The sequence below is a fragment of the Chiloscyllium plagiosum genome, unplaced genomic scaffold (assembly GCF_037043375.1).
Source record: "Chiloscyllium plagiosum isolate Xiang-an unplaced genomic scaffold, Cpla_swu_hap1 HiC_scaffold_7, whole genome shotgun sequence".
Classification (NCBI taxonomy): domain Eukaryota; kingdom Metazoa; phylum Chordata; class Chondrichthyes; order Orectolobiformes; family Hemiscylliidae; genus Chiloscyllium; species Chiloscyllium plagiosum.
The window spans coordinates 42,076,818-42,100,712 of record NW_028270145.1 but is presented as its reverse complement, the minus strand read 5'-3'; the positions used below and the strand labels follow the sequence as shown (position 1 = coordinate 42,100,712).

Sequence of the window (23,895 nt, the reverse complement as noted above, 5' to 3'; positions counted from 1 at the left end):
AATTAGTTGTTAGTGTATTTCTGGACACACTTGGGGATTGTTTAATAAGTACTGTATATTCACAGAGTCGCTTCTAATGTTGGGCTCTGTTCTGAGTTTTTCAAGCATAGGTTGGATGAGTATGGTCAGTAGTCTGCCTGTTGTGAACAGCCAACAGGTCATGCCTTTTGTATGATCCACCAGTTATTTTGGCAAGTGAAAATATGGCCTAGATAACTGACATCACACTGAAATCGAAACTCATATGCCAGATTGCTAACTTATGTGGTTGGTAGGATGTCTTTTTGGCTGAATGGCAATATCCTGTTGGTGGAAAATAGCATCTGTGTTGTTACTGCATAGTAGTGGTTTGAAACCTCTAGCTCTACCTTTCGCTCAAATATTTAAGGTGCCTTACTCTCCTGGGAAAATTGCAGTAGATTAGGAAATTTTTAAGACCAAGAGTTGCAACTTTAGACCCATTCATGATTTTGTATGTTGACAATGAGCACTTATTTGACCAGGATAGCTATTATCCCCAGGATAGCTTTGTCACATCCTATTTTGGTATGGTGAAGAAAGAGCTTGGAGCTTTAGGAATCCAAATGTGTATATTGACCAGAAAGGTAGGTTTGTGATAGACTATAGAGGAGAACCCATCTATGGTTTTCGCAGATAGGATGTTTGTTCAGTTGTTCCCTGTGCTCCTGGGTAATTTAATAAAGGTGTAAGGTTTGAACAAGATTAGTTTGTTTGTAGGAAATGGATCTCTGTACATGAATTCATGTTGCTTCTCACAAATGCTTGGCTGATTAACTTAGTTGTTCAAGTAAATATTATCATACTCAGGATTGTTCAGCATATGCTGACCAGTGTTTGAATTGTGTCTAACAATGGAGATCTTGGATTCTGCAGCCATAAGATCATAGGAACAGAGATTAGGCCATTTGGCCAATCGAGTCTGCTCTGCCATTCACTCATGGCTGATGGGTTTTTCAATCCCATTTTCCCACGTTCTGTCCTGAACCTTTGATCCTCTTGGCAATCAAGAACTAATCATTCTCTGTTTTAAATATACTCAATGACATGGCCTCCACACATAGCCTTCTGTGCCAATAAATTCCACAGATTCATCACTCTCTGACCAAATAAGTTTCTCCTTATTTCCGTTCTAAAGGGTCTTCTCTTCACTGTTAAGCTGTGTCCTCGGTTCCCAACATACACCCTGTCCAGGCCGTTTAGTATTCTGTAAGTTTCAATCAGATCCCCCTCTTCCAAACTACATCAAATATAGTCCCAGAGTCCTCAAACATTCCTCATATGTTAAGCCTTTCATTCCTGGGATCATTCTAGTGAACCTTCTCTGGCCCCCTTCCAGGGCCAATCCAAGAGCTGTTTGAATACTCTCTGTATTCACGTTATTACACAGAAGAAAGTAAGTTGCCTTTTTTTAAAATCATGCAGTGACTTGGCATGGCTACAGTTTCACATTACTCTCTCCACAGCAACATTTTGGTCAATTGGAATCCACTTGCTGATCATTCAAATTGTTGTGACATGCGAAAATATTTATTCTTACAGTAATACTGAAGAGGGCAAGGCAAAAGCTTTGGAAGCAATAGTTTTCAGAAATACTCAAGTTCTACCCTAACAAGCAACTGTACTTATTTCTTCCAATTTCCCAATTCATCAGTGGTGGCATGAGATTATTTTATTTTGTAAATTTGTAGGGATTGGACAGAACTGTAGAGCAGATTAGTTTCTGTAAGTTCATAAATAGTGGACATTATTCTTGTATATGTTTCAACAGTGAATACTTAAGCAATTCGACTACTTGAGACATCAGAGATGAACCTAACTTTGTACTTTCCCAATGGATAAGAACAAATTCTGCTTGGATTTTAATCTGAGGTTGGCAATTTAACGGACAGATCACTCACAGGCCCTGTGTCTGCATTGTGTTTATTTTGTTGACACTGCACTATTTTAATATATAAAGACCCTATTTAGGCCAGAAGCAAACACAGTGGTGCCAGGAATTGCTTGAATTCAGAACCTAGAGCTGAAACTTTAAGCTCTGGGGCAGACGGTACTCAAGAACAAGCTTACAGATTTGAAAAGAAAAGCGAGCTATGGCCCAGCAGCCTCACAGTGCATACAGTAGCCAAATGGTCAGTCACAAGGTACCTACCACTGCTGAGCAGAATGGGCCTACTTTATGCCCCTACTTGAGCACCTTAATCAGAATAACCCTTTTTAAAAATCACTTCAGTTTAGCAGTAGCATCATAAAATCACACCACAGAATTCACTTTTCACATTGCTGTTTTAAAAGATTATATTTGGTCCTTTCCAGACCATTACACAAGATCTTTGATGAACTGAATAGGTAGTTAGCTGGAGGTCAGCAAGTTGCTAGCCCTTTTCCAATGTTGCCCCGACTTTGAAAATTGGGCTTCCTTCTGAGGAATTGGAAGACTGGATGACACCTGGGAATTATGTTTTCAAAGCCTGCCCACCTGCAACTGGCCTCACCCAACAAACATTTGAAAATCCTGCCCTCTATATGAAATTTTTAATCAGTGAGGTAGCTACTTAAATTTTAAATGAGACTATCGAGCAATAATTTTACAGAATCTTCTTAAAAGTCAGTAAAACAGAAGACCAAATTCGATTTGATAAATGTACGAAATAAACTTTCAGGTTCATTTCAACCACCTGCCTTGAAAGTGATGAAAGAAAGTCAGCCTGTTTCCTTTTCATTTGGATTGAGGTATCGACTTTGGCAGATAGCAGTAGTAGACTTTATTGCTATTCTATATTTGTCTGCCCTGCCATCTGTCATCTTATTGGAATGGAATATTTACATTTTGAATAACTGTTGTTCCAGTTTACTCCTGTTCATGTGACTGAAACTATCAGCCAGGTTGTTTAAAGTGTCTTTTGATCATTTTAATTATTTTTCTCCTATCAATTAAAAAGACTTGAATCAAATTTAAAATATATTAATAAGTCTGCAGATTGTCTGTCTCTACATTATTATAAATTTGCTTCCCTCCTTATTTTTGAGTCTGACCCTATTCCAGCTCCACGTGCCACACCCAGTTTCCAATCTGTCAAAGCTGGCAAGTAGTCATCTTTTAGGTCTGTCATTCTCAGCATATAATCAGCAATGGCAGCTGCGTATGTGTGATCCTGAGTGTGTCTTGCACATTTTATTTATCCTTTTTTTGCTGCCCTTGCATGTCCTACTGTACACAGTGGAATTCAACAGACATCATCTGACTGGTTATGTAACATTAGCACCCATTCTGAACTATCAATGCAGCATGGGTTACCTGGTCATAGGTTTTGAGAGTCTTGCTACAAAATTTTCATCAGTGGAGGCAATGCAGATTATTGGAAGGGAACATCTCCTGTTGTGAGAAGCATATGGGAATTGTACTGTGTGTGTGTGTGTGAAAGAGAGAAAGAAAGAGTGAATGGCCAACACAAATAGAATTAGCAAGAAAAACCTGTACAGTTGTACAGCAGGAAGGAAGGAGAGCAATTTCAGAAAATAATGATTGTGTATTATTTGTTAGTGTGTTTCCATGAAATTAATTGATGCATAACTAAGGTGGCCCCCATTATTTCATTTATATTGCATCGTTAAACTTAAGAATATATTTCATGGTATTTCACAGTTATCCAACACTATTTTGTACCAAGGCACATAAGACTATGTTAGGACAGCTAATATAAATTCAGAGTGATGTAAAGGCAAAGAGCAATGTGGAGGTTTTGGACCCATGCTGTCAAAGGTGTGTATATAAGCGGTGGAGCAATTAAAATTAGATGTGCTTGAAATACAAGAAAATGTTTAGTTTCTGTAATGTATTGCTAATGACTTACTTTAATCATTTATACTAAAAAGCTGCTGAAATTATGATGAATGAACAGCTTTAGTCCTGAGAAGAGACTAGAGAGACGAAAAAAAATTTAATGCATCAGTGGTGATTAACAGGGAATCTGATTGAGATACTGAAATTATAAAGGATTTTGAGAGAAACTGGGATATCTGTTAACACAGGTTGGCAAGTCAATGACTAAAGGGTAACAATTGAAAGTGCAAGAAAAGTGGAGAAACTGAAGGTTCCTTTTACACAGAACTTTATTAGGACATTAACTAGAAACTAGTGGAAGCAGAAAGGTAGAGGATAAAGATTAAAAACGAAAACAAGTGTAAAATGCTAATGGGAAAGGGATTAAACGGATAGTTAGTTCACTGACCCAATTAGCTTCCTCCTCTGCAGTAGACTGTGACTATAATATGCAATATTATGTTACATCAAGCCTATCAACTTCGCTAGCATCTAAATTTACTTGCAGAAACTTGACAATCACATGATCTACTTACTTAAAAGTCTGAAACCATAAAGTTCATACTAGTTTACGTTTGGTATGAGGTTAAGAAGTACAGAAAGTCTGTGCTGAGTACAACAGGGCTTCATTAGTTCACATAGTCACTTGGGGTTGACTGAATTTATTTAAAATCCATCTGTTCAGATATGTTATTACGTAACTCTTGAGCAGATGGGACTTGAACCTGAGTCTCGTGGCTCAGAGGTAGGGACACTACCGCTGCAACCTAAGAACCCTGATTAATTTTTTTAACCAGTTACAGTGTATTGCAAACATGTGATTGATATTAAAACCCTGCTGCTTTATATTTAGGTACAATTGGTCGTTTTGCAAAAGATATCACTACATACCATACATCACTCCTGGTGGCTATATTAGGAGGAACTGCAGTGATTCTTGCAGGATTTGTGGCTGTGCTGTTTTGTTACTGCAGGTAAGACTGTTGGATATTACATATAAGTATTTTTGCATCTGGAGATTTGCTATTTTGTACCTTTGCATACTTTGTCTTCTGCAGACTGTGATTTTTAGCGTATAATAGAATGTAGCTAAATGATTAATTATGGCGTGATCATTGATTTGAAGGTACTGATCATAATTCAAATGCCATAGATCTTCTTGAATGGGAGATGATAGTAATTCAGTCAGTGAACTGCATATCTCTGTCACCCTGTCTGAATTTAAAGTTTTTCTAAATATTCAGCTCTCCGCAAAGCTTTTCCCTATCTTGTTGATGGATTGTAACTACAAAGCTGAAAAAATAACTTTATTTAAAGCTTCTGTCATACTGAGGAGAATTCATTTCCAACAACCTGCATTGAAAACTCAGTTAATATCTGATTGCTGTGACAAATTATATCACAGCAGGTGAGGCAATCCAAATCATTATATAACAATCAACAGCTTTTGATAAATGAAGCAACCCACAGCATTATAAAAAAAGTTATTTCATCCTGTTTTAGTGTTGTTAAACCTTTTATGTCAATGCAGTCTTGACTGCCATCTCATATTCAGCCTTCAGTAAACTTGAGATCATCCAAATCTCTGTTGCGCTTCTCCAAGTTCTGTTCATTGATCACTTTTGTGCTCCCTGATCGACATTGATACCTTGGTCAAGCAACACTTTGATTTTAAATTCTCATATTTATTTTCAGTCTGTCTATGGCTTGACCCTCATCTTAGTGACTTCCTACACCCCTACAACTTTGAAACATATCCACATTACTTTAATTCTGGCCTCTTGTGCACTCTGATTTTAATTGCACCATTATTGCCACTTGAGTGGCCTGCAATCCAAGCACTACAGTCCTATTCCTACATCTCTCCTCCTGTCTAATTCCTTCCCTTCTTTACAAAGCTGCTTAAAACCTACCTCTTTAACCAAGTTTTTGTCCCTCTGATTTAAAATCTTATGTGATTCAATGCCAAATATTATTTTATCAGTTCTTCTGTCAAGTACTTTGGGAACTTGTATTATGTCAGGGTGCTGTTTTAATATAAATACTTATTGCTAAAGCCAAATATAATTTTTGGTGAAAGATCTATTTTGGCACCTACGCATTTCTGTTTGGAAATATGCAAGCATGAAACCTTTACACAAATGAAGAACCTTTTGCCTGCCATATCTATTGATCTGTTTGCTGAGGAACTGGTTGGAGTGAGACATCTAAGTGATTTGCAATTTGCAATAGGTTGAAAAATATTCAAGTTATGGGCAGCTGTTGAGTATTGATTTTGCTTATGTCATGGACAAAGGGAGATTGATGCAAATTTAAGTTATTGGTTTTCCTCCTTAAGCTAGAGATTGTTATACATGATTTTCCCTTTTTATCCAACCCCTTACTGAAACAGGCAGAGGCACTGTTCCCTAAACCCTGTGTGTTTCTTTTGAGTTTCAGTATCTAAGATTAAATTAAAGGTAGGATTTATTAATAAAAAAACTGCACCAGAACAATGCCTTTGCTACTTTATTCACACAAAAAATCATACAAGGTAGAAAGAAAGAGAAAGGGGAGAGAGGAAGTTAGAAATTATGAATTTCTTTTTTAAAAAAATCAGTGACAATAGCATTATTTCATGTGACTTAGAGAGTCCAATAGGCCGATGTCCAATTCACTGTCTGTCAGTTGTCTGATCTTGTAGCAATTATTTCCTGTGATACAGATGGATGCCAATCAAAGATACAGCAAAATCTCTTGTGCTCTGAAAATTAGTCCAGTTTGGTAGACAGTGTCTGAGACTCTTTTTGGAGGAGAAAGTGAGGTCTGCAGATGCTGGAGATCAAAGTTGAAACTTTATTGCTGGAACAGCACAGCAGGTCAGGCAGCATCCAGGGAACAGGAGATTCAACGTTTCGGACACAGGCCCTTCTTCAGGAATGAGCAGAGAGTGTTCAGCAGGAGAAGATAAAAGGTGGGGAGGAGGGACTTGGAGGAGGGGCGTTGGAAATGTGATAGGTGGAAAGAGGTCAAGGTGAGGGTGATAGGTCGGAGTAGGATGGAGGCGGAGAGGTCAAGAAGAAGACTGCAGGTCAGGAAGGCGGTGCCGGGCTGGAGGGATCCGGCTGAGACAAGGTAGGGGGAGGGGGGATGAAGAAACTGGTGAAGTCCAAGTTCATCCCCTGCGGTTGGAGGGTTCCCAGTCGGAAGATAAGACGCTCCTCCTCCGACCGTCGGGTTGTTGTGGTTTGGCGGTGGATGAGTCCAATGACCTGCATATCCTCGGTGGAGTGGGAGGGGGAGTTGAAATGCTGTGCTACAGGTTGGTTGGGTTGGTTCGTCCGGGTGATTCAGAGAGCACCTCTGGGCCACCCGGACGAACCAACCCAACCAACCTGTAGCACAGCATTTCAACTCCCCCTCCCACTCCACCGAGGATATGCAGGTCATTGGACTCATCCACCGCCAAACCACAACAACCCGACGGTCGGAGGAGGAGCGTCTTATCTTCCGACTGGGAACCCTCCAACCGCAGGGGATGAACTTGGACTTCACCAGTTTCTTCATCCCCCCTCCCCCTACCTTGTCTCAGCCGGATCCCTCCAGCCCGGCACCGCCTTCCTGACCTGCAGTCTTCTTCTTGACCTCTCCGCCTCCATCCTACTCCGACCTATCACCCTCACCTTGACCTCTTTCCACCTATCACATTTCCAACGCCCCTCCTCCAAGTCCCTCCTCCCCACCTTTTATCTTCTCCTGCTGAACACTCTCTGCTCATTCCTGAAGAAGGGCCTGTGCCCGAAACGTCGAATCTCCTGTTCCCTGGATGCTGCCTGACCTGCTGTGCTGTTCCAGCAATAAAGTTTCAACTGAGACTCTTTTTGGCAATGTGATTTTTGGGAGAGAGAGAGATGGAAGGCAGCCCTTCTAGCTGTTAAGGCCAAAAGCTGTTTTTCTTGAGACGTTAAGATAGCAACTGGCTTAGAATTCCAGAGCTGGGTATTAAGAAGGTCAACAAGCTCAGATTTCAGCCATGTGACACAGACAGGTATTTTTGGAACTGAGAGATTGGAAGATTGTTATGCTAACAGTGTAGCTTTACCTCCTCTGTTAGAATTTTCGTTGTAAATTGAAGAGATAACTGTAAAGCTGTGTCTGCTGACACCCACACACAATTCCAGATCTGATATCTCATCATGTAAAATATCAATGATGTCATACACGGAAGCTGCAGTGCCCATGTGGGTTATTGAAGGAAGGTTCAGCCGAGTGGAGAGCCTGTTTCAATGTACATGTGCAAATCTAAGCAGTGTACGACGTGTCAACAAACACAGCCACAAGCATCAGCATCTATTTTAGCTTGGTGAATCTTAAGGTTTCCCTTTGTTCAAAGCTGAATGGATACAGAAAACTTGTCTCTCCAGTCCTTTGTGTCACTTTCAACTGGAATATCCATACAGAATCACAAAATGTTATGTCACAGTAGGAAGCCATTCAGTCTATTGCATCTTCACTGGCTGTTCAAATGAGCATCATTACCTAATGACAATCTCCTCCTCTTTCCCAACACCCTTATGCATTACTTTTATCCAAATAATCATTCAATATCCTCTTAAATGCCTCAATTGAACTTGAATACACACTTCCAAGCGGTGTATTTCATACCTAACTTTCACTGAATGAAAATTTTTATCTCTTGCTTTCTTGTATCTTTTGCCCATCACTTTAAATCTATGCTGTGTTGTTCTTGTTCATTTTACAAGTAGGAACAGCTTCTCCTTTCCACTGTACCCACCTCATTCATTATTCTGCAAACCTCTATTAAATCTCTTTAAACGTTCTTTTCTCCGAAGAGGATAGTCTTAGCTTCTTCAATCTATCCTTATATTTGAAGTTTCTAATTCTTGGAACCGTTGTTGTAAATCACTCTGCACTCTCTAGAATGCATTCACATTGTTTCTATAATGTGGCAGCCAAAACTGCGCACAGTACTCCAAGGTCTCGCAAATGTCTTTTACAAGTTCAAATCCCCTCCTTGTTCTTGCACTCTTTGCTCATATTAATAAAGCTGAGGGCCCTGTAAGCTTTATTAACTTTACTAACCTCTCACTGCTCTGAATTGAATGCTATCTGTCATCTATCTGCCCACCCTTCCAATTTATCAGTGTCCTTGTTGGAGTTCCATGCTGTCTTCCTCACAGTTTACAAGATAGGAGGAGTCTGAAGCTCTAGACAAAGAATCATTTAGCAATCTTGACATTTTGTGAGTCCAGCAACGTTGACCATTTTTAAAGGAAGCAGAATTTAAATCAGAAAATTTAAAGAGAGTACAGTTTTCTTCCGGATTTCTCTTCATTTCCTCTGCCCATAGTGCTTATCAAAAGCACAAACTTTGCAATTACATGTTGAGTTGGTACAGTGTAATGTGGGTGTATGCTTCCCCAGGATTTTATTTGCAGATTTTAATTCAGAATGTTAAAATTATGGATGAAAATCAATGCTATTTCAGTCATTAATGTTATTCTGAGGGTGGTTTTATAAAAATAGGTTGAAAATTATGCAAAGGTTATAATCCCACAATTTATACAGTTCATGCTCCCAAAGTAAATAGAGATCATCAAATTAATTATCGGATAACTGTTAATTGCTCTATGTCTAACTAATAATGAAAGCCTAATATTTCAGAAGGAAAAGCCACTAAAACTTGCAAATAACAAATTCTGATCTGACTCATTTTGAATACTTAAAAATGGAGCACAACTACACTCAATTCCAATAATTTGTTTTTGTTTAGCAGGTATTTTCCTGTTAAGTACAGAATCATAGAATACCTACAGTGTGGAAGCAGGCCATTCAGCCCATTGAGTCCACACTGACTTTCCAAAGAGCATTCCACCGAGATCCACCTCCCTACCCTATTCCTGTATTTCCCATGGCTAATCCACCTAGCCTGTACATCCCTTGACACTATGGGCAATTTAGCACAGCCAATGTGCACCTCACCTGCACATCTTTGGACTGTGGGAAGAAACCAGAGTATCTGGTAGAAACCTACACAGACATGGGCAGAATATGCAAACTCCACACAAACCCACACCCGAGGCTGGAATCGAGCCCAAGTCCCTGGTGCTGTGAGGCAACAGTGCTAACCACTGAGCCAACATATCACCATTCATCAGTAAAATCTTCACAATATTAGTAATCAGGTTAAGGTGGCCGGTCTTTGTTTCTGACCCTATCAAATATCAGGCCCAGAGTTAGAAACATAGAATGTAGGTGCAAGACTCGGTTATTCAACCCGTTGAGCTTAACTCTGCCACTCCAGTGCCATATATCTGCTGTCTCTCTGTGTTCTGTGGTGCATTTAGTGTCTAGGAATCTAATTTATTTTTGAAATATACTCAGACCTGGCCCCTCTGCCTTACATTGTAGAGAATTCTACAGCGTTATGTACCTTGGTGAAGAAGTTTCTCCTCATCTTAATCCTAAACTGTCTACCCTGTATCATGAGACAATGAACCCTTTCTCTAGTGCCCTTTAGCCAGGGGGCCATCATCTGTCCAGTTTGTCTAGCCCTGTCAGAATTTCACATGTTTCAAAGAATTCCTCTCTCATTCTTCTCAACTTCAGTGGATACAGATCCAGTCGATCCAGTCTCTCCTCATCAACCAAATCTGCCATCACATGTGAAATTATCCTCTTCAGTAGGAAGAGCTGACTGGCGAAATATTATTTAAACAATGATAGATTTGGAAAGAGATTTACAATGGGACATGGGTCTCCCTGTCATCAAAAGTAAGCAGCCATGCGCACCTTGGCTGAACTGCTTCTGTGGCAAAGCCCATATTTTCTTTGGTAAGGAGAATACTCCAGCTGAGATTTTCTTTGGCTGCATCAAGATATAAAAACAGAAAAATGAAAGTGCTGAAGAAACTGGCAGGTTTGTCAGCATCTGTGGGTTCAGAGTTCGAAAGAGGAGTCTTACTGGACTTGAAACGTTAACTCTTTTGTTCTATCTCCACAAATGCTACTAGACCTGAGTTTCTCCAACAATTTCTGTTTTCATTTCAGACTTCCAGCATCTGCAGTATTTTGCTTTTATCCTCGCTCCTGCAATCAAATCAACTTGCATTTAAGGCTAACGTTTAGTTGCTTTTTCAACTACCTGCTGCATGTAGATGACAGAGAGACCCAAGTCCCATTGTACATCTCTTTCCAAATCTATCATTGTTTAAGTAATATTTCACCATTCAGCTTTACCTACTGAAGTAGATAGTTTCACAATTATCCAGATTATACTACATCTGCAATGCATTGCCCACTCTCTTGTCTAGATCGCCTTGAAGGCTCTTCCTCATCATCACTCTTAATTCCTCCTAATCTTGTGTTGTTTTCACAGTTGGAAATAATACTTTTAAATCCCTTGACCAATTCATTGATATATGTTATGATTAACTGGGGCCTAATCACTGATCCCTGTGGTACCCCACTAATTACCACTTTCCATTCTGAAATTGACCCTTTATTCCTGTTCTTTGTTTGCTATCTGCTAATTCTCTAGCCATGTGCCTGCATGTTGGACCATTAAATTTAGCATTCACCATATAGCACCCAGTGGTGACACAACTAAGATTTTCTTTTCTTCGCACTAAGCCTAGTTTTTGGCAAAAAAAGTGCAGTATAACTGGTGTTTCTAAAAGTTTAGATGAAGTTTAAAATTTGTTTGCAAGATAGAAAATCCTGAACAGACTTAACAAACTTGATGTGAAAAAGATGTTTTCTCACGTTTGCCATTTTTAAAAAAAGGGTGCGCCCATTTAAGACAAACATGTGAAAAATTTATTTTCATTTGAGGATCCTGAGTCATGAAAGTCATTGGTCAGTCTATCAATCCGCCAAATGGATCATGGTTATCTTGCACTGATATTAACCAGCTGCATGCCATGTTGTTGTATATGGTGCCATGTTCTCGCTCGCCACTCAAAGAATTGGCATCTTTCTTTCTGTTTGTTTGTTTATTTTTTTCTGCCTAGTAAGATGGATTCCAACTGTGGGCTCCAAGCATCCATTAAAGCAGATTAGGCGTGGCAGTTCAGCACATCAGCAGTTGGGAGCTGCTGGACTTGAGGTGCATGTTGACTGATCAGGGGACACTGTGATCCCTCCTAATGTTAGAGACATTGTGTTTTTCCATACACAGTCAAGTTGGGTTTATCATTTATAACTAATGTTGTGATAATGCTGTGCAGCAAAATTGGATTGTCCTATCCAGAGTATTGTAGGCTTCCCAAATGTCAGAACCCCCAATCAATCTCTGGTTGAGTTCAATGGAATGAAAACAACTTTGTTTAACACCAGCTTGGTCACAGACATTGTCAGAAAGTTGTCATATTTAGACATTAGTTTGGGTTTGTCATCCTGCAGATTTTTTGCCAGGTCTGACCACAAGGCAATGAAGGTGGTCCATAGCTGGACGCCCATAGCTGGACGTTTGGTTGGAAGGAATCCAAATGCTGGCTAGGGCCAAGGCATCCTCCAAATTCCTCTGAAGTTTCTAGAGGGGGGCCACAAGGCAGCTTAGCTAAGGAATTGCAGGTGGATAGGATGTGTACATGTAAGAAGAAACAACGCATTTGGCATTCTTTTTCACATTGCTGTTAGTCAGTAGTGTAGGTTAAAAATGAAAAGCAAGCTTGCTCACACAAGCTGAAAATGTGCGCACTGTCTTCTTCACTAGAGTAAACAAATCATATCAATGTGTCGGATGCATGGCTTATTTAATTAAATAATTATTGTGAAATCGCTTCTTCCTCATAAAGAGTAAGATTTTGTTTATTGAATGTCAGATTTTCCATCCTGTTAATTTCACAATTTAACTTTTTAGTGAATTTTATATTTTATCTTCTTCCTTACTTCCTCAGGCATCTCAATCATTTGTTACGCTTAATAATTTGTGATCGTTTCACAGATACATTCTATTTGTGTTCACATATACATTCTATTTTGTTCAAAAAGCACACAATCGGTCTTTATAAAATTGAAACTGTCTTCAGTGATTTTTGCTGTTTGTAGGGATATTTCACTGAGATTGGCTGCTGGCTTATTACCCTGCTGGATGCCCAGCACTCCCCTAGATACTGTGCAAGATTCAAACCTGTATTGGGAAAGGGGAAATCATTGTGTCAGAGATCACTGTGTCTTTTTAGGCAACTCTTTGACATCGATATCAAAGACTGTCACCTCATTTCTGACCATAAAATTCAGTCAGTGAAATAGGGAATTTTTGTTTGCCATCAGTATGTTGCCTTCCAGCTTCAATTGCAAGCTGTTAGTTAATATTTAAAGAAAGAAACTTAGGCCTCTGGATTTTATTGATGGGACTTACTACTTCAATCTGGAATTGAAAACCTGTTAGAAATCTAGCTCTTCTTTAGCACCACAAATTGTTCGTCCTCGTTTTCTATTATGTTCTTGTCTAAAAATCACAGAACGTAGGGATTTTTAAGATGTACTTTTACTGAAATCAATTATTAGTACAAATCCTGACAAAATTAACCAGACCCGAAGGAAGCCATTAAGCCCAGCAAGCTAGTTTGTCCTTTGAAAGCAGAATGTAATTACCCCCATTACCCGGCCCTGTCTTCATAGCCTACAGATGATTTTTGAATATCAATTCCCTATAGAATTGCATTCAGTGCCCTTTCAGGCATTTATATTAAAAGTATTTGCCATTTATAATTAAAATTGGTTTCTCTTTCTTGACAGGGGAAAGTATGGTCATCCACACAAAAAGCCAAGAACCAAGCCTAAACTGGATACATCAAAGAAGGACCAGACCACATCAACTACTCACATGAACTTGCTCCCAGTCACCAAAGAAAATTTAAAATCTGATGAAAAGCTTGTTTCTCAACAGCCCAAGGTAGTCCCCTGTAGTCCAAAGAGAGATCTGTCTCGAAAAGAAGTGAATGAATTTTGTAAACTTGTGAATAAGACTTCAGAGAAGCAGAATAACGAGAGCTGCAAAATTTACGTTGACAATTACACAGTTCGGTCTCGGAAAAAACTAAGTGATAACTTCCATAGTGAAACTGTATCTCAGCAAGCAGTCAGTAGTCCTAAGGATGTACCCAAAAATGCATTGCAGATAAAACATATGAAGATGCTAGCGAGGAGAAAGGAGATGATGGAAGAGCAGTATAAAATACAGCACGCTAACAATGAAGAAATGTACCAATTACCCCATATTTCAAACAAACTATTGCCCATTTATAATCCAGCCATGGCTATCATGCAAACTCAAGGTCATTTTTGTACTTCAGACCAGGTTGCCAGGTCAGCTACTTTGCCCAGAAATAAGCAGATCGTCTATAGCCCTTTGCCTGAGCCATTAACCAGGGACAATTACACTCAGACACTTCCTAAAATGCCATTGCACTCCCAACAACAGACTGAATCCCAGAGACAGCAGCAGATTCTTCAGGGGCAACAGGATTATATAAATTCAAAACAGGTAATGGATTCTAAGTCAGTGCTGCCTGCAAACTGGGGAAGATACAGCAACAGCCTCCTGGAATCTGTTTCTGTTCCTGGCACATTGAATGAGGCAGTGGGAGTGGCTCCATTTGCCACGGAACTGCAGGGCATATCTGAACAGACACTGTTGGAACTGACCAAAGGCAAGCCTTCCCCACATCCCAGAGCATGGTTTGTGTCATTGGAGGGTAAGCCAGTACCTCCAATCAGACACTCATGCATGATTGTTCAAAAACCGAAAAAAGTGCACAGCAATGACACAAGCCTCGACTCAGGAGTTGATATGAATGAGCACCACACTGGCAAGAAACTTGAAAAGGAGAAGACTTTCATCAAAAGTGCACCTGCTTCAAAGAACCTATACTCTGAAGACATGGATCTGAGTGGCAGTGAAAGTGGCACCACTGTCTGTACCCCAGAGGACCTATCATTCAGACATGTATTAGATATAGGAAGCGACCAGATAGTTGAGGTTGAGGAAGAACAAAGTGACCGAAGTTTGCTGGATGATGCAATAAGTGTAACCCCTCCACACAGGAAGGGGCGAGTGAGTACTGATGGAGATGGAGATGGAGACGATAGTAAAAAAAGTGTTTGGCAGAAGAGAGAGGAACGACCTCTGATCTCTATAAACTGAGTTGAATATCTTTGATTCCAAGTTGTTACAATGGAACAAAGCATGTTTTTAGTTCTGTGGTTATTTTAATGATTAGTTACATTTTGTGGTACTGAATAAAAACATCCTATTTGTATAAGGTGGATATTTTGGATCACTCATCTTGAATTTCCTGTAAATAATTACGCACAGGGTTATTAAGCACCAAGTTATTTGTGTCCTTGACATTTTTGCACCAGAATCTGTTTATAAACAAATGATGGAGTATCTAATCAGTTTGCAGAATATTTTTACAATCAGACCTTGAATTGTTTCTTTTACAATCCATTGCCCTTTTTAAAAAAAAAATCTGTCACCTCTGCCACTGTAAACCTCCAGCAAGAAAGGAACAGTGATCTTTTCTCCCTTGTCTTATTGTTTAAGGTCAATCTGTTTTGTAAATGTATTGATAATATGCCCTCCAAAGATAAAAATGGTTAAATACAAATCCTGTTGTTGTGATCAATTTGTGTGGTGCCCAGACATAAGAGCACATCTAAAAATTAAAAAAATATATTCTGAATAGAATGCTGACTTAACTTTAATCCATATCAGCAACAGGATGAGATAGAGAGCTTCATCTTCAGGCAGTTGTCATACCAAACCTTTATTTTAACATGAAAATAGTACAACACACTGCTTTTTCCAATTTATACAAATGGAATGTATTCCTCAAAGTTGAAGCAACATATAATTTTACACTAAATATTTTATAAAATGTTAAAGAATATATGTTTTTTAAAATCTCCAATCCCAAAAGCACAAATCTTTCAAATTTCTTAAGCAGCATGAAAAGATTGTAAAATTTTGCATGCAAGTACAGGATTAGTGATTCACACAGCAACATTTGCAAAACACTAGAGTTTTGCCTCTGAGAGGCTGCTGTTCAGATTTAAATGGATTATAATTAAATTTAAAGGACTTCATAAAATGCAATATTCATGAATTGCCATAAAATGTGCAAAGCACAACACTGAAGTAAAACTGTCCCCAAATTCTAACGCCAGTCATAAAGGCATAACCATTTTTTTTCTTTTTGTGACAGAGGTGGGCAGAAAATGTTGAAGTAAGTTGTTTTGAAGTTTTGCTGTTGGAGCATGTGTACTATATACAAAAAGACTGTGATGCTAGTTTCCATTGTTCTCATTAGCTTCCTTCATTTTGTTGCATCTACCTTCTTTCTTTCAGATTCAGGGGAACTACTGCAATTTTTAAAATTGACGGTCTACATGGCGCCATCTACTGATGCTGAGAATTAAAGTGAATCTTTCTAACTGTTCTGTTTGTCATAATTCAGACAGTCCTCCTGACCAAAATGCACTTTTAGAGTACAGCCCTGAATCAAATACTGTTTAATCTTGGGAACTACATGCTCTGAAGATCAGGGTCAATTTTGTTTTATATAAGTACATATCTCAAAAACAATTTGGATTTTCACTTCAGTAATTGACAAAATGCTGGAACAAAAGCAGATGCCTACTGTTTGTGAAACCATTGGAAAGTATTTTATTGTATTATATGTTGAGAAAAGTGTTTGTTTATTCAGTGTGGTGTCAAGCATGGTTGCATGTTCATACATTTTGTTCATTATCAAAGCCAGTTTTGCCATTAGATTCCTGTGTTCAGTGTAGTATTTCTAAGGAGTAGTGAATTACATTCAGAATTGTTTTAATGCATTGTTTAAAACCCAATAAAATGGAATTGAGTTGGGTTTACATTGTGTTTGACTCTCATGCATGTAAAGTAGTGCACAGATGCCTAAAATGTCTTTGGCCTTGGTGCCATGCTGTGGAATCAGTAAGTGTGAAAGCACAGATCTGAAAATCCTCCATTCACCATTTCACCAAAAAACATAAAAGTATCTATTTTAATCAGCTTGATGTTGAAATATTGTGAAAAGAAAATTCAAATGAAGATGTTGGGTTTTCATATCACTATCTCACGCTATAATTTCAAGGCTTTTATTTAATAAGCAAACAATTTTGTTTTACTTTATAATTCACACTAAGTCATGGAAAAGCACTTAGTTTAATCATTATAAATATAATTTTATGCTTTCCCGAGTCCTGAACTTTAGCTGTAACGGAGGTAAATTCCAAGTACAGGTCAAGCAACTATCAGGGTGGGAATCTGTTGTTGACAGTTCAGTGCAGGTCCAGTCTTTCCCTTTAGCTACAACCGAACTAAGAGACCAAAGTTTGGGTGGGGTGCGGGTTGGGTGGGGCGGTGGAAAGAATAAGAATGTGTGCTTTTTATCATCGAAATTTATTTAAATTCGGAGTTTGTCTCTGAGCAGATTCTACTAGACTTAACAATGCCATTTTCAGAGAGACTACTATTAGTACTCATATTAGCAATTACTTTAAAAAAATTGTATTTAACAACAAATGTTTCCAAACTCTTTATTTCTTTAATGTTATTGTAAAGATGTTTGTAAACAGTGAGTGCATGCAGAAACATCCAATCCAGATTATCACAGCATTGTACATAACATTCTCCTGTCTGTGTATTTTTCAATCAAGAACAATTACAGAAATTGCCAGGAAATTTGAGACTAATGCTAGCATTTTGAAACCAGAGCATTTGCCCTTTCTAACAAAATAATCATTCCAATATGCAACATAAATGCTGAAACTCTTCTGCCTCAGAACACATAATACGAGGTTTCAGTGAAATTGGGAAGGCATTGCCCCATGATGAAACGATACAAACTGAATGCGAGATATGCATAACATCTTCAACCACAAAGCACCTACTTATTTTAGGTCGAAAAGCAGGAATGTTCTTCCAAAATACCTTTAGTACTCTAGCATGGTGAAGTTGAGAATGTTAGTACATGAAGAATTAAGGACAGTGGAATCAAAAATAATACAAAGGCTGTTAGCAAGGTTTTGTAGAAGGTTTGGAGCCAGAAATTCATCTTGCATGCTAGTGCAAAACTGAATTACATTAGTAATTTTGACCAAGATACATTTGTACCGAAGTATCATTCTCAAAAATGGAAAGAAGCAAAATGTAAATTGTTCATTTCCAGTCACTGAACTGGTCATGATCTATGGATTTAACTCAGAAAGATCAGCTTGGCAGTCCTTACCTGAACAGAATGAGTGTAGAATTGAATCATCAGTTGGATCAAGACAGTATGGAACTAGATGATGAGTAGAAAAGTCATTGGAGAAAGGGAAGAGAAAAGGAAGAGGCCCCTGTTGAGCCATAATGTGTTGGACAGCACTGTTGGGTTAGCACTGCTGCCTCACTGCGTCAGGGACCCGAGTTTGATTCCAGCTTGGGTGACTGTCTGTGTGGAGTCTGAACATTCTCTCTTTGCCTGCGTTGGTTTCCTCCAGGTGCTCCAGTTTCCCACAGTCCAAAGATATGCAGGTCAGGTGAATTGGCCACGATAAATCGCCTATTGTGTTCAGGGATGTGTAGTTTAGGTGCATTAGTCAGGAGTAAATGTAGCGTGATAGGGTGGGGCAATGGGTCTGGGTGAGTTACTCTTAAGAGGGTCAGTGTGGACTTGTTGGGCTGAATAGCCTGTTTCCACACTGTAGGGATTCTGTGAAAATGGCAGTCCACTGGTGATTAGAAAACATCACCCATGGAATTCTTGTCCAGCGCGTAATTAGTGGTGCGGAGAAAAGGTGATGTGCTTTTCTCCCAGGCCAATTCACCCAGTTACTTCTTTTTCTCACCACCTCCAGGGAGAGGAATATCGTGCCTGTAGTTGTGTATTGCACATAGAGTCGTACAGCATGGAAACAGACTCCTTTGTCCAACCAGTCCATGCTGAACATAATCCTAAACTAGTCTCCTGTCTGCTCTTGGGCAAACCTTTCTTAGTCATGTACTTATCTAAACGTCTTTTAAATGCTGTAACTGTGCCTACATCCACCATTTCCTCAGGAAGCTTGTTCCACACACAAGCCACCATCTGTGTAAAATATTTGCCCTTTTTTTAAAAAATTCTCCCCTCTCACCTTAAAAAAAAGATGCCCCCAAGTCTTCAGATCTCCCACCCTAGGGAAAAGACATCTAACATTCACCCTATTTAAACCCCTCATGATTTTATAAACCTGTATAAGGTCACCTCTCAACCTCTTATGCACCAATGAGAAAGGTCCCAGCCTTTTTTTAAAACTCAAACATTCCATATCCGCCTTTTTATTTCAAATGCTGGATTCAAGATGATGGCATTAAAATTATGCATTCATCAGTTTGCATTTGTTCCCTTTAATGATTGACCATTTATCCTCTCACACATTCCACACTGATTGTTTACATGGAGATTAAGATAATAGAGATATGACAGTGGCTTAATATGATGAAAATTGTAAGATAAATTTATATATAGCACATGGGGAAATACTATAGCTGGGCTTGTCCAATGCATAGTCTCCAACATAGAGGTTTTTATGTAATTTGAAATATGCTATTTTTCTTTTGGTGTCCAGCATATGAAAATCTCAGAACTTGGGCTTGTAGCACACTTTGACTGATGCTTGACTATTCTGTGAAGAGATAGTTGGGAGTTTGTTTTGTAAATCCTGTGAGCTTCATTGGCAAGGTCAGCATTTGTTGACCATCCCTAATTGCCCTTGAGGAGGTGGAGATGACCTACTTACTCAAAGAACAAAGAAAATTTACAGCCCAGGAACAGGCCCTTTGGCCCTCCAAGCCTGAGCCGATCCAAATCTAATGTCTAAACCTTCGCCCAATTCCTAAGCATCTGTATCCTTCTGCTCCTCACCTACTCATGCATCTGTCCAGACGCATCTTAAATGAATCTACCGTGCCTGTCTCTATTACATCTGCTGGCAACGTGTTCTACCACCCTCTGTATAAAGTACTTGCTGCGTATACCTCCCTTCAGCCTTTCACCTCTCACCTTGAAAGCATGACCTCGTTATTGAATCCTTCACCCTGGGAAAAAGCTTATCTCTATCTACTCTCTCTATGCCCTTCATGGTTTTGTAAACTTCAATCAGGTCCCCCCTCAATCTCCTTTTTTCTAATGAAAACAAACCTTTCTTTTGGTATTGTGACCAGAACTGTACACAGTATTCTAAATGCGGCCGAACCAATGTCTTGTACAATTTTAATATGATCTGCCAGCTCTTATACTCAATACCCCATCCAATGAAGGCAAGCATACTATATGCCTTTTGACCACTCTATCCACCTCTGCAGCAACCTTCAGGGTACAATGGACCTGCGCTCCCAGGTCCCTCTGCTCATCAGCTTTTCCCAAGGCTCTTCCATTCATTGTATAATTCACTGGAGAATTAGACTTTCCTAAATGCATCACTTTGCACTTGTCTGGGTTGAACTCCATCTGCCACTTTTCTGCCCAACTATCTATATTCTCTTGTATTCTTTGACAATCCCTTATGCTTTCTGCTACTCAGAAGACTGCAGTCTGTGGTACACCCTGAGTAGGTAGACCTACTGTTGGGAAGGAAGTTTCTGGATTTCGGACCAGTGGCAGTGATTCAAGGATGTCAATTATGAGTGTCCTCAATGTGACAGAACAGACCATTCTCAACCCTGAGGTCTTTGGACACATAGGGTAGGGTGTTTCCAAAAGATTGTGGGATCCAGAGTGGAGGAATTTGTTTCCTTTTCTTTGTTGCTCCCCTATCTGATCCTTAAAGTACTGATTTCTGAGCTTTTTGAAAATTAATGTACCAAGTAGTCACCATTCATAATAATTAGTCACGGGTTCTTTCCAGTCACTAAAGTTAATGCTACAACACTTCAAGGAAAGCTTCAGAGAGTCTTTGAAGCATTTTTTTTTGTCCTTCTCTGAAATGCTAACCATCTCAGAGTTGAGAAAACAGAACCTTTTGAGAAAAGCTTTTCGGCCTCCTGGCTGGTAGTAAGTTCATTGTAGTTGATTTTACAAGAGATATGCATGAATGTTTGTGGAGCTGTCTTCAATAAGGAAACTAACATTGTTCAATAGTCCTCCATTCAATCTGGAGCAGAGGCATTATTGTTCTGGGTCACAGTCCAGATTTCACTGCAGTACAGGAGTGTGGTGACAATAATTGCTCTGCGCACAAAATTCTTGTTGTCTTTGGAGGTCTTAATTGTCAAACACTCGTTGCCTTAGTTTGTTGATTACTGAACAAGCACAACCTATCCAATGTTTGATTTTCTCAGTGATGTTGGCCATTTGAGAATGGTAGGTGCCAAGGTATAGGAAATGCTCGGCATATTCCAGAGCATTTCCTTCAACGCTGGGAGGTGAAATAGTTGGCTGATGTGGGTTGTTAAGAGTTTTGGTTTGGCAACATTCACAGACAAGCCAAGTCTCTTATGTGAAGAATATCAGAAAATTGAGATATTTCTGTAAATCTCATGCAGAGTGCTCAATAATACTACAGTCATCCACAAGCTGTAGATTAACTATGCTTATGCTAGTTATTTTAGTTTTTGCAGAGCAGGTACATTCCGGACTATCCCCAGTAGCCTGTGGTGGAATGTGTGGGTGAACCACCATCAGTGGAAGAGCTACAACAAGCATTGATAGAACTAGAAAACTAAACAAAGATGGTGACCATGAGGAAATTCCAGCTGAGGCCTTCAAAGCATCTTATAACATTGGCAAAACAAGTGAATGATGATGAGGGTCTCTGTCAGCCTGTCCTTTCTATTAGGAGGTATATTCCACTGCTCCTTCCATCAGCTGCCTTTTCCCAGGAAGGCTGGTCTCATTGACGTTAGTGATGTGGAGGAGCTGGTGTTGGACTGCTGTGGACAAAGTTAAAAATCACACTACACCAGGTTATAGTCCAACAGGTTTATTTGGAAGCGCTAGCTTTCGGAGCGCTGCTCCTTCGTCATGTAGCTGTGGAGCAGGATCATAAGACACAGAATTTATTACAAAAGATTACAGTGTCATACAACTGAAATGATATCTTTTGCTATAAATTCTGTGTCTTATAATCCTGCTCCACAGCTACCTGATGAAGGAGCAGCACTCTGAAAGCTAGTACATCCAAATAAACCTGTTGGACTATAACCTGGTGTTGTGTGATTTTTAACTTTATCATTGAGATTAGTGATGTCTGTTTGAAGTCTTAACTCTCATGATCCGATTTCAGATCTTTTTGGTGAATGGTCGTTCTTGACCTTGTCCATGATGCTGAAGGAGGTATAGCAAAGGAGGTTAATGCTATCTGAGGCATCAAGGTGGAACACCAAAAACCAAACAAGGACAGAGCTTCATAGAAAATTTCTGTAGTCACCCAACACCTTAAAATCTAACTGAAAATGAGGAAGCTGTGTGCATGTACTAAGATGAAGATGGTACACTGACCATTCTTCACTATGTCATACTTTCCTATTTTCACGCATCCAAATGGCACAGCCTTAAGAAGGGAACTCCTGTAGTCTCAGGGTTATAGTATTCCAAGGTTGTATTTACACATTGGGTGTTTCACACAAGTTTATATTGTCCTAAAATTCCAAAAGAACTTCTTTTGTAGGTTGTCAGGTGCATTTGGGAACATTTATTCCCTTGCCATTTCTGGGAAATTTATACATGCAAATTAGCTGCTGTATTTCTTCTATCAAGTTATTATAATCCAATGCATGCTTCAATGGAAAGCAGTAGGGCTAACCTGATTTATTTTCTTTTAACAACATTTGCTTGGCTTCACAAGCCAGGTCTGCCTTGTGTTTGTAGTACGTTTCTACAGCCCTGAGTGGCTGTCCCAACCCTGACATAGGAGAGCCATAACAGCCCCTCGATTCATGCTCTTTGCTCCAGCAAGCAGTGTCAATTTCCTCACTACACTACCCCTACTAATACCACATGCTTTCTTACTCTATACCCCCTCAACCCCTCACCTCTCTTGAATGGCTGCTTGTATCATATGTTATGGTCAGTTTGGGTATCCAAAATGTAGCCTTCACATTCATCCAGACAAGTTGGAAGAACCTCATGCCTGTTGGACATTTGCAAAGGCTGAGACTCCTGTGCTGCTGTCCTCTGCATCCACTTATCTGCCTCACTTATACTTGCACTCTTCCATCCCTGATCCCTGACCAAATCAGATAATCCAGTCCAAAGAGATGTGACTGACTCCTGATACGAAGTGTCCAGGCCTGGTACAAAGAATCCAAGTAACTCTCCCAATTCCCTGTTCCATCACGGTATCTAGTTCAACCTCCAGCTCATAAACTCTGAACTGGAGCTGCTCAGATTTCAAACACTTAGCACAGACATATTTGTTCTGGACTAAACCAGCATGAAGGATCTCACATATGTTGCAATTCTGATGTATTTGCTGTCCTGCCATCCTTATTGTGTTTTAAGGAACCATTTAATTATTTTATGCAATTTGATATTTAATTTTATTTTTCAAAATTCCATTAATGTTACCACAAATTGCTTTACTGTGATGCATCTTAGGAATAGAAGAGACCTTAGAGTAACTTATACTTGCCAAATAACCAGTATCTTTTCCTACAGCAGAACAGATTTTACTGCATGGCCAAGAAGACTCAGAAAGCCATGTGACCTAATTCAGTTCTTAACCCATATGCAAGTTATTTGCTTCATTGGAAAACACTCGACTGATTATTATAGAATGAAGATCATCCTCAGCTATACTGTACAAGCTAAGCAATTAACTGTGTTATTCTTGCACCATTAAGTAATGGTCTGTGATGGTTATGGTAGTGTTAATTTGGGAAAGTAGTGATTGCCATTAAATTTAATGTGTAATGTGGCTGGTCTTGAATGTTCCAGCAAAGGTCTCATTTTATATATCCCAGGAAATGATGGTGTAATAAGTAACATCATAATTCAATCACACCATAATATCTAGGCATTTCAGCACCATAATAATGATGTAGGCTGCATACAAAGGCA

The 23,895-nt window shown here is 39.3% G+C and overlaps 1 protein-coding gene across 1 annotated transcript in view; it reads left to right on the top strand.

Moving 5' to 3' along the window:
* Window positions 1-16,722, top strand: part of fam171b (family with sequence similarity 171 member B) — an 80,262-nt gene extending 63,540 nt beyond the window's left edge. Inside the window, exons 7-8 of the mRNA XM_043693447.2 lie at window positions 4,695-4,815; window positions 13,586-16,722. Of these exons, the coding sequence (XP_043549382.2) occupies window positions 4,695-4,815; window positions 13,586-14,993 (1,529 nt within the window). The 3' untranslated portion in view covers window positions 14,994-16,722. The remainder of the gene's footprint in view (window positions 1-4,694; window positions 4,816-13,585) is intronic.
* The last annotated feature ends 7,173 nt before the right edge of the window (window positions 16,723-23,895 follow it).